The following is a 12,324-nucleotide window of genomic DNA, read 5'->3' as shown; positions in this document are numbered from 1 at the left end:
TCCCTTCAGTACGGTCACGAGCATTAATATACATGTATACACTTTGGTACCATGTCACATTAACTTTTTTGACAAATTGAACTGTAAGTCTCACTAAATGTCAAATATGTTAGTGCGACAGAGTCCTAAAGTGGGTACATTATATTGCTCATGACTGTTTATTTTGTGTCTGTTTTCCAGACACTCTGTGCTACTGTGATGAGTTCTGCAACAAGACCAGGGTGGTGGACGACTGCTGCCCGGACTACGAGGAGGTGTGCCTGGGCTTGCTACCCCCTTCGCCTGCTGAGCGCGGTGTCTGCATACTAGGGCAGAAGAAGATGAACAAATGCAACAAGTGGTAAGTGGCCGCAATTACTTCTTTTTTAAGCTTCAGCAGGGTTGAAAAGGCCACATCGAAGGAATTCCTCTAAAATACCAAAATTGCAATTTTCATATAAAAAGTAACTGCAAAAGCAAACAAATGTCGAATAGCAATATTGCTTTTCTAGATGAATTGCTTTGATGTGGCCTTTTTAATCCCTATGTCTCCTTTTGAAATGTGGTGTTGGAGGAAGATGGAAAGAATAAGTTGGACAGAATGGGTTACTTATGAGGAAGTGCTAGTAATAGTAAGAGAAAAGAAGCAAATATTGAGAGTTATTGAGGACAGAAGAGGCAAGATGATTGGACATTTAATAAGACACGACGAATTTATTAAAGACATCATAGAAGGGAAGCTACAAGAAAGAGAGGAAGGGGAAGACCAAAAAGAGCTTACATGGAACAGATTAAAGAGAAGGCGAACGTCGTGTCTTATAAGGAGGTAAAGGAATTTATTTATTTTCTTTTGAATTGGTCTTTGATAGACAACAATGGAGAATGCTACACCGACAAGAGCGTGTCTCTTTAATTAGTGATGATTCTAAGAGCATCTAGAGTATGTCCTAAACTACGAGGACCTTGCTTCCCTGCGTGTACGCCTGTTCCCGGTGCACAGGCGGCAGGGTTCATTCTATAGTTCCGCAATGGGAAGACCAAGAAGAGCTCACATGGAACAGATTAAAGAGAAGGCGAACGTCGTGTCTTATAAGGAACTGAAAGAATTAGTAAATGGTACGGAACCCTTTGTGCGCGAGTCCGACTCGCGCTTGGCCAGTTTTTTTTCTACTGTAAATGTCTGGAAAAGACTGTTTTTTTTCTGTGCTGAAAACAGTACGACTTTGAGAATTTCTAAAATTGCGCGCATTGACGTGCGCAAGATGAGAATACTCAATCTTGAGTGATGGATGAATATTTATTTTAGTAGATGCACAATACTCTTGCACATTACTCCCGTTGCCAACTACGATAGGTAAATCACAGTATTTATAACAAAATCACTGATGTACCTGTAATATCTTACTGTAGCCATAGATTAAGGAATAATACTATGTATAGAACGGCAACTCTCCGCTAGGTTTAGACTTGAATCGTATGGCGCCAAACGTCACACACATAGATGCGCGTGTATGATAATGTCCATGTGTAGTGTCTGTGTAAAACGCGCTTGCTTGTATGAAGTGTCTGGGGTGTACTATAGTTATACTTACAGCAGTCGACATGCGACAGGAATGCAATACAAATAAAGATAAACTATTTTTAAACACTTTACTCGAAAGATATTAGTTTTAGCAAAGTTATGGCCCCGATTCCTGCAGACACCGCCTAATTTTATTTTAAGTTATATCCGTCATTTTCATATCCGTCGAAAAGGAAAGGGACGGATGATTCACAGTTCTTAATTTTAGGAAGAATGAGTAAATGAATGAATAACCCGGGCGAATCAAAAGGTACGTCGCTGGTATGCAATCCGTTTGACGTGCTGTCTACTTAACTGTGTCGGGTTATTGACGGATGTAAAATTTTTAGACCGTTGGTTTAGATTTGTGCTTAAAATTGACGTGTGTTCCATAAATTTTATGCTTGTCGATTACCCGTCCCTTTCCTTTTCGGCGGATAAGAAAATGACAGATATAACTTAAAATAAAATTAGATGGTATTTACAGGAATTAGCACCTATATGTATTTAGTACCTAACGAACACCATTCCTACAGCCAAACCAAGTACTTGATGAGGGACTTTCAAGGTTACGTTGCCTAAAAAGTATAGATGGCGCTGTCCAGATTTAACGTGATAATTACCTATTTTCTCATTGCTCGGGGGTACATCTCTCTCTCTTTATTTAAGAGCTGCGCTCTTGTCGGTGGAGTAATCGCCGTTACTCCATGAATAGGGCGTGTAGAACGGTGGTTGCCCCAATCGCCTTCCGTTCCGCAGTACACCGACCAATTTCTCAATCGGTGATGTTCTAGCTAGAGCCTTAATGGTAGTGTTCTAGCTCGGGGGTTCATAATTTTTCAAAAATATAATGTAATGGAAGAGATATTATAAAAATAAAATTTTTAACAAAAAAAAAACCGACTTCAAACGCAAAACTAAAAAGCAATAAATAAATTTACTTCGCACAAAGTAATTAGTACGTATTTTCAATTAGTTAATTAATTTATAATTCTGAAGCCGGTGCCAAGGAAATGCTACAACGAAGTACCGATTCATATATTTTTCAATACTGATTGTTTTGTAATTTTTTGTTTGACATTGTTTTGTAATTGCTTTGATATAGGTATTAAACAATATTGTGTGTACATAGTAATTTGATATTGTAGTAGGGTTGTTGTAGCATTTACTTGGCACCGACTTCAGAATTATAAATTAATTAACTAATTGAAAATACGTACTAATTACTTTGTGCGAAGTAAATTTATTTATTGCTTTTTAGTTTTGCGTTTGAAGTCGGTTTTTTTTTGTTAAAAATTTTATTTTATTTTACGATTTTAAGTGATGGTTAGACCGAGCAAGGATGCAGACAGACAGATTTTCTGATTTATATTCATATATAATAATATAATATATTATTAGTAGTGATCACAATTATTATTGATGAACATGTTTACACACACACACTCACACACGCGCTAACGCACACGAGCACACGCGCACGTACACACGCACACACACAGACACACGCACACACACACACACACACACACACACAAACACGCGCGCGCACACACACGCACACACACACACATGTGTATGTGTACATACACACATGTGGTTGTCAGTGGAAGCTGCTATCATACACACTCACGCATACATATAGATACAGTAGATTTCGCGTGGTTCGCTCGCTGCTAAAGCAGCTCGCGTGTCCTGTTTATTCGAAACTGTCCCTCTTCGTATGGCGGCCATCTTGTTTTTCCGCCATTTTGTTTTTTTTCACCGGCGACAGAATTTGACCAAGATTTAAATGGGTGTCGTGGAAACAAACAAAATCCAGGTGCAATAGGTTTGCCAAGCCGTAGGATGTCTCCCTGATTGGGAGCAGTTTTCAAAGATGACGTTCCGATCACACCCCTATACATCATTTTTACCCCCAAGACATTTTCTGGAAAAACAAAATTTTGTATGGCGGCCATCTTGTTTTTTCGCCATTTTGTATTTTTTTCACCGGCCATTAAATTCGACCAAGATTTAAATAGGTTTCGTGAAAGAAAAATTGGTTCAGGTGTGATAGTTTCGCCAGGCCGTAGGGTGTCACCCTGATGCGGAGCAGTTTTCGAAAATCGGGAAGTATTTCCATACTTAACATGACGATCCGATCACAACCCCGATATATATTTTATATCCCGAGACATTTTCTGAAAAAACAAAATTGTGTATGGCGGCCATCTTGTTTTTCCGCCATTTTGTTTTTTTTTTTACGCGCTATGGAATTTGACCAAGATTTAAATAAGTGCTCTGAAAGAAATATTGGTTCACGTGCGATAGTTTTGCCAGGCCGTAGAGTATCTCTCTGATGCGGAGCAGTTTTTGGTGACCAGAAAGTATTTCCGTACTCTACATGACGTTTTGAGTAAGCGCCCCATACATTATTTTTACCCAAACGGGCTTCTTCCAAAATCGACAAAATTTTGTATGGCGGCCATCTTTTTTTTTCGCCATTTTGTTTTTTTGCACCGGCGATTGAATTTGATCAAGATTTAAATACGTTTCGTGAAAGAAAAATTGCTCCAGGTTGTATAGTTTTGCCAGGCCATAGGGTATCTCCCTGATGCTGACCAGTTTTCGAAGGTCGGGAAGTTTTCCCGAAGTCTAAAAATCGATCCGATCAATATGACTTACAAACGCACTAGTCGCTCCTACGATTTTTGAAAATTCCCCTCGATTTCTCTGGTCTTCCATCATCAGATCCTGACTTCCTTGACATGGGACCCCCTTGGGTATATCTCCTTTCAAACAAAAAAAGAATTATCAAAATCGGTTCATATACGACGAAGATATGCCCGAACAAACATAAAAAAAAAAAAAAAATATACGGTTGAATTGAGAACCTCCTCCTTTTTTGAAGTCGGTAATAAAATAATCGGATGCGTATAGAATTATGTTGCTACCTATATGGCTTCACTTTATTTTGATCAGAATAATAATGGGTAACAGCCTCCGTGGTCTAGTGGTTAGAGCGTTAGGCTCACGATCTGGAGGTCCGGGTTCGATTCCCGATGGGGACATTGTCGAAATCACTTTGTGAGACTGTCCTTTGTTTGGTAAGAACTTTTCAGGCTTGAATCACCTGATTGTCCGAATAAGTAAGATGATTCCGTGCTTCGGAGGGCACGTTAAGCCGTTGGTCGCGGGTTTTAGCCGTAAAAACACCTCCACCAACCCGCATTGGAGCAGCGTGGTGGAGTATGCTCCATACCCCCTCCGGTCGATTGAGGGGAGGCCTGTGCCCAGCAGTGGGACGTATATAGGCTGTTTATGTATGTATGTAATAATGGGTGGAAGATGTACTTATTGTACCTGGGTGTAATAACAAGGGTCATCATATATACCCAAAAACGAAGATAAAAGATGCAGTTAAACAAAGGAAAATCATTACAGCGCCATATTGTTTTTGAGGAACATAAATATCCCTCGTTTCAGTTATGAATTTAGGTAATTGGGTCGTGTACTAGGTTCTTCAAATAAAAGAGAAGGTGCAGGTCGTGTCGTATCGGGAGGTGAAGGTTTTGGCGGGAAGAAGAGAGGAATGGCGGTTACTCCACCGACAAGAGCGCAGCTCTTAAATAGAGAGCGAGACTAGGTTCTTGACAAATTATGAAATTCTGATAACTAAATAAAGACAGATCTAACGAAAAATATTTTCTTTTTTATTTAACTTAAGTATTTATGAATTTTAATCAAGAAAAACGTAATAATTAGCCCGACATTTTATCACGTTTTTCTATGACGTCACTGTGCGCTTTTTCATACAAATTCCATAGTAATTTCGTGTTTTGACGTTTAGTAAAAAGTAACTGATTTGACTATTTGGAAACTACCCTAATCTTTGCGCCTGAGACGATCTGACATGCCCTGTCTGAGTAGACCGTTATTTTTTTATTGTGCAATGTTTTTGTACATATAGATACATACATAAACTCACGCCTATTTCCCACCGGGGTAAGCAGAGACTATAGAATTCCATTTGATTCGATCCTGACACACTTCTCTTGCTTCCTCCACAATGATTTTGTTCTTTAAAAATCGTTTTTCCTTTTTAAGGTTAAGTAATGTTTGTTTTTGTCTGTGTACAATATATTTTAGTGTTCATGTTGTTTATAGATGCATGTATATATCTGACATCAGAACTGTCAAGCGTAGCCTACCGTTAATTACCGTTGATGCAAGACAAAGTGATAATGAAATGTCTGAACGATGAGTCATTTATAAGGTTATTAGAAGACAATGTAATATGTACATACACGCATGGTATGCTCAGTCCTATGACAAGCCGCCATTGCTAGCCCTTTGATGACGTAAGTATTACCACTGCGTTACCATTAAATTGGCATCTCCAACATTCCAAGGACGTAAATTTTATTATTGAAAATTAAGTGAATTACTGACTAATGCATTTAATTACTATTACTTGTCACATATATAAAAAAACATTAACAATGTAAGTAAAACGGATAGTTTTGAATGCAAAATGCGCTTAAGAAAACCTGGTCATCCTACCCTGTGTTGCCATTTCGTCAAAAATAAATTACTCACGACCAATGTTATTTATTTTATTCATCATCATCATCAGCCCATTAACGTCCCCACTGCTGGGGCACGGGCCTTCCCTATGGATTGATAGGGAGATCGGGCCTTAAACCATCACGCGGGCCCAGTGCGGATTGATGGTTATTAACGACTGCTAATGCAGCCGGGACCAACGGCTTAACGTGCCTTCCGAAGCACGGAGGAGCTCGAGATGAAAACTATTTTTTTTTTGTGATCACCCATCCTATGACCGGCCTTTGCCGAAGTTGCTTAACTTCAACAATCGCAGACCGAGCGCGTTTACCGCTGCGCCACCGAGCTCCTCCATTTATTTTATTACTAGCAAGGAAATTTTGAACTTTTAGAAAAACATTTACGTATAGTTTTAATGATATTTGTATACGTGACAAATATTAGTAATACATTAGTCAATAATTCATTTAATTTTCAATAATAAAATTCGCGTTCTTTGAATATTAGAGATACCAATTTAATGGTAACACAGTGGTAACACTTACGTCATCAATGGGCTAGCAATGGCGGCTTGTCATAGGATTGAGTATCATCATCATCAGCCGTACGACGCCCACTGCTGGGCATAGGCCTCCCCCAAGGATCTCCACGACGATCGGTCCTGCGCTGCCCGCATCCAGCGGCTTCCCGCGACCTTCACCACCTTCACGATTGAGTATACCTGGTCTTAAATACCATAAAATACTCAATATAATATAATACATATTTACTAAAAATTTACCTAACCATCATCATCATCATTGGCATTATACGTCTGTTTCAGACGATTTATGACGTCATTGCCTCGAAGAAATGCACTTTCTTTCATGGCTGTGCAAGCCAATCCTAGAGCGGCAAACTCTACCGCACACTCTGCAGGAGAAGTCTCCAACTGGTGGATTGTTGTCGATTTGATGGCGTTTCATTCTCCTGCTCGGCATAATCTAAAGAAATTATACTAATAAATAATAGACTATACACACTGAACTTTGTATTAAGGGTGGCTGCTAGTTGTATTCTGATTACTTGTAGCTCTGCCCACACCGTTAGGTGTTACCGGCGTGCGTGTATGAAACACCTGGCCTTTACAACCTCCTTCTATTCTGTGGTATGTGTAAACGCCTGCCTAACAGGAACAGGCTGATATATCAAAGTTGCAAGTTTACCCTCGTAACCTATGATAACTTTCACCGCGAAAGTCGACTCGTGGTTCCAGTTAGGACTACGCTCGTGTCCTAGAGTCGCTTATTATGGAAAGGGCGCTAAATTTTACCACACAACACCACGCCATAGTCCGTAATGAGATGGACAGAGGTACCTACAAGCAATCAGAAGATAACGTTACGTAGGTCAACTGGAAGAAATCTCTTTAGATAAGCTTACCTGGGGGGATAAAATGGCCACATCGAAGCAATTCATCTAAGAAAGCAATATTGCCGTAAAACACCTCCACCAACTCGCAGTGGAGCAGCGTGGTGGAGTATGCTCTATACCCCCTCTGGTTGATTGAGGGGAGGCCTGTGCCCAGCAGTGGGACGTATATAGGCTATTTATGTACACCTAAGTTTCATTATGTTCAATTATATAATTGTTTATATTGAAAGTTTCACGGCGCATTGGCGCTTCTGCGCTGTAAAGTCGTGAAATGAACCTAAATAATAATAAATCATTATTATTTTTTAATTACTTATTATCTTTGGGGCGCAATTATTGAAATTCCGGCTCTGTGAAGATTCGTGATATTATTAAGAAAGTTAAACTCTAAGCTCAGTTCAATCGTGATTCGTGACTGACCCGCTAGTTAGCCGTCTAATCTAACAGTTTAATAAGTATTGTTTGTCTAATAAATTGCCTACAGTTAGACAGACGCCTGGAAGAGATTACTGTTTTGGAATAAGGCTACTTTTTATGTTTATTGTTTTCTCTGGCTGGAGTTCTCAGAGTTAATAGGCATTTGCTAGGTAAGAATAAGTTGGATTGAAAGAGTTACTAATGAGGAAGTGCTAGTAAGAGTAAGGGAAAAGAGGCAAATATTGAGAGTTATTGAGGACAGAAGAGACGAAATGATTGGACACTTAAAGACATGACGAATTTATTACGAAGGGAAGCTTTGTAGCTTCCCTTCTACGATGTTTTTAATTCTTCCTTGTGGAAAGAGAGGAAGGGGAAGACCAAGAAGAGATTCATTTTAATAAATATGATTTTAATTTTAAGTTTTGATTTTAATAATTTTTAACTTTATTTCATTATTATTTAAATTTTTTTTTCATTGTAATAACTTTTAATTTTAAAGTAACATAATTATATCTTGCAATATAGGTACCTGCCTGAAATAAATGCATTTTTTTTATTTATTTTTTATTTAGATACCTCCGAAACTGCATTTCACGAGAATGTGAAATGCAGTTTCGTTGAGCACGTAAGAATCATTGATGATCCAAACGTGAATTCGACAATCATCATAATCATTGCCTGTGCTGGATTCGAACCTGTGACTTCAAAGTGAGAGGCAAGCGTTCTACCAACTGGGCTGAATCCTAGTGTTATCAATTATGTATGAACCCGTGGAAATAAAAAACAAATCCTGACATATCCGGACGGTTGGCAGCCCTATTCAGGTATTGTGCACATGTTTTCAATAGACATTCGGTCATAGAGTGGCATTCGGCCAGTGTCAGCTGGTATCTTCACACCTGGGGCTGGGTTTGGTTCAGTGCTAATAATAACCCGCGTTTTACTAACCCTGAAATACAATACGAATTACGTCAACCGTCACATTATCGATGAAGGGAACATTTGAAATGTCCATTACATAACATAAATAGCCCATGGAATAGGGAATAATACTACGTATAGAACGGCAACTCTCCGCTCCCCACCAGCGGCTGAGCTAGGTTTACCTCACCCCCTCTCGGTCTTACTTTAGTCTTCAATCGTAAGGGCATCCGTTACACAGATGCGCGTGTACGATAACGTCTATGTCAAACGAGGCTTTTTATGTGAAGTGTCCGGGGCGTGGTTAGGTATAGGTCCTGTCATTTTGTTGTCCGCCGAAAAGGAAAGTTCACTAACACAGTTGGCTCGACCATTATAGACGGGGATCATCATCATCATCATCAGCCCATTAACGTTCCCACTGCTGGGGCACGGGCCTTCCCTATGGATGGATAGGGAGATCGGGCCTTAAACCATCACGCGGGCCCAGTGCGGATTGATGGTTATTAACGACTGCTAATGCTGCCGGGACCAACGGCTTAACGTGCCTTCCGAAGCACGGAGGAGCTCGAGATGAAATTTTTTTTTTTGTGGTCACCCATCCTATGAACGAAAGTTGCTTTACTTCAACAATCGCAGACCGAGCGCGTTAACCGCTGCGCCACCGAGCTCCTCAGAAAGGTAGGTTAGGTACTTTCTCTATCTTGCGATGGATGTACCTCTGACTACCCCAAATGGGATATAGGCGTGAGCTTACGTTATGTTAAAGCAACTGAACGTATCCAATGTTTTTTTTATTGTACATAAGCAACAAATTGACCTTGATTTGAACAAAACGCATGGCAATTGACACTGATTATCTGTCAATCACCGAACCTTGTCACGTTTGGACGCGTGCCATCTCGCGAATTTCTGTGCAATATGTATTTATAAACGGACATTGACTTCGTAGATAATGACAGTGATCTTGAAAGATGCGTGATTACAAGGTCTCATTTAAGTAGGTATCTAAGATAAGATATTCAAAATGCCTTTGAATATTTGTTGCCTCCAGTTCAGCTGATTATTTTAAGAAGGGAATCAATAAGCTGCTACTGCGTTGGCAAAGATGCATTGATTGTATGGGTGGTTATAACAACTTGCAACAGTGTCGAACTATCGGGAGTCTCATATCCCTATAACGCGGTAAGAACCCGAACCCGTATTGAGGAGCACGGTGGCGCAGCGGTAAACGCGCTCGGTCTGCGATTGCTGCAGTTAAGCAACTTTCGCAAAGGCCGGTCATAGGACGGGTGACCACAAAAAAAAAAGAAGTTTTCATCTCGAGCTCCTCCGTGCTTCGGAAGGCACGTTAAGCCGTTGGTCCCGGCTGCATTAGCAGTCGTTAATAACCATCAATCCGCACTGGGCCCGCGTGATGGTTTAAGGCCCGATCTCCCTATCCATCCATAGGGAAGGCCCGTGCCCCAGCAGTGGGGACGTTAATGGGCTGATGATGATAATGAAGAACCCGTTATTCTGTATAATAAACGTTTCGTCCTTTCATTCTAAAAGCACAAAACAGTTTTAAACAGAACCCGACACTAATAAAAACCAATAATGTACCGTATACCGTATTTCATTACAATTCAAAGCAGCAACAACAAAGACACCGCTTTTAAGACCGCCAGCCGTCATTACTGATCAGCTGATCAACAAATGATCGTCAGCTGACCACGTGACCACGTCCAATGTCATTGACGTCATCACGTAGCCTTTTAACGCGTACCGCCGAGAATATAAATGATGTCTTCTCTTTGGTACACCCCGGACTATAGGTGTAAAACAAAATTTCATTGATTGCAATACAATAAAATATATTTACCGCACGAGTTCTATTGAGAATCGCCTTATTCGCTTCTGGGAAACACAACACACACAACACAACACACAGCAACACAGTGTAGCCAAAGGCCCCTGACATGGCTCATGTGGCGACTACCAACTTGCATCAGTAAGTAGTAACCGATACCAACGGGTTAACGTGCCTTCCCAAGCACGGATCATCTTACTTTCGAACAATCAGTGATCAGCCTGTAATCCTAACCAATTAGGGATTACAAAGTGATTTTGTGATATGTCCCCACCGGGATTCGAACCCGGGGTGTCCAGGTCGTGAGCCCAACGCTCAACCACTGGACTACGGAGGCCGCTAGGGGTCCGCTGTGAAACTGAATAAATAGATTTCCAGGGCCCAGCTACTTTCTTGTGGGAGCCCTTAGCACTCCAAAAATCTACAATAAGTCACTTTATAAAGGCATTATTCATCATCCTTTTTTATTCGGTCCAGTGGTTAAGCGTATAGTGCATACGATCCGGAGGTCCCGGGTTCGAATCCCAGTGAGGACAAATCACAAAAATCACTTTTGTTATCCCTAGTTTGGTTGGGACATTACAGGCTGATCACTTGATTGTCCAAAAATAAGATGATCCGTGCTTCAGAAGGCACGTTAAGCCGTTGGTCCCGGGTACTACTTACTGCTGTAAGTACGTAGTCATTACATGAATCATGTCAGAGGCCTGTGGCGGCTCAATAATAACCGTGACACCAGGGTTGATGGGGTTAGTAATCCACCTCACAACCCACACGATAGAAGAAGAACAGGCTTCTTTGTGAACCTCATCTCTCATTATCCAGTTTTTCACGGGAACCGCTTACCTAACCTGACAGGTTCAGTCCAGGGCAGGTTCCTAGCCCATTACGACCCTGACTTTGGCGTCTAAAGACATAGTTTTCCAGTGACACGATGCATTTAATGAATGCCATTTGATCTGAATAGCCGTCATTGGTGTAATCGACGTTAATATGGACATGTGCTATCAATAAAGCCATGACGCCATTGGTTTTCAATGGCAATAGACGTAAATGCCTACAAGACTAGACGATGTAGAACTAACTTAGGATTACATCAACCCTTATCCAGAGCATGTGCATTGATTGTGCATCCTATAACGATTTGAACGCGAAATCTCTTCAACTAGATATATTATCTGATTCACAGCGAGCTCTGAAGAGCAAACTGATCAGACACTATCTCCATTAAAAATTTGTTAAATAAGTATAGTTTATTTGTTTTTTGTACCAACTATTGCAATAATCTAATCTAAATCTAAATTCTAAATAAGTATATAAAAGGAGAAACTGACTGACTGACATATCAACGCACAGCCTAAACGGCTAAACGTAGGCACTTGAAATTTGGAAGGGACGTAGCTAAGGTACCGCAGAGGTGCACTAAGAAAGGAATTCCCGGAATTCCCACGGGAACAGGAATTAGCGGGAAAATCCTTTTGTATGAAATATCTAAACCGCTTAAGTTAGATGCTTGAAATTTGGCATGCAGGTACCTTAGTTAACTTAAAGCTTAGTTGCAACAGGATATTGCAAAATTCCCACGGAAATGGGAATTAGCGGGAAGAAACAAAAAATCGAAACCGCGTAA

At 40.4% G+C, this 12,324-nt stretch overlaps 2 protein-coding genes across 2 annotated transcripts in view; both read left to right on the top strand.

Moving 5' to 3' along the window:
• Positions 1-12,324, top strand: part of LOC126376623 (ethanolaminephosphotransferase 1-like) — a 147,683-nt gene that overhangs the window by 111,657 nt on the left and 23,702 nt on the right. The window lies entirely within an intron of this gene.
• Positions 1-12,324, top strand: part of LOC126376600 (tubulointerstitial nephritis antigen-like) — a 57,799-nt gene that overhangs the window by 24,179 nt on the left and 21,296 nt on the right. The window contains exon 3 of the mRNA XM_050024093.1: positions 181-340. Within this exon, the coding sequence (XP_049880050.1) occupies positions 181-340 (160 nt within the window). The remainder of the gene's footprint in view (positions 1-180; positions 341-12,324) is intronic.

Source organism: Pectinophora gossypiella, chromosome 21 (assembly GCF_024362695.1).
Source record: "Pectinophora gossypiella chromosome 21, ilPecGoss1.1, whole genome shotgun sequence".
In the NCBI taxonomy this organism is placed as follows: domain Eukaryota; kingdom Metazoa; phylum Arthropoda; class Insecta; order Lepidoptera; family Gelechiidae; genus Pectinophora; species Pectinophora gossypiella.
Note: the sequence above shows the minus strand (reverse complement) of the source record. Positions and strands in the feature narration are given on the sequence as shown.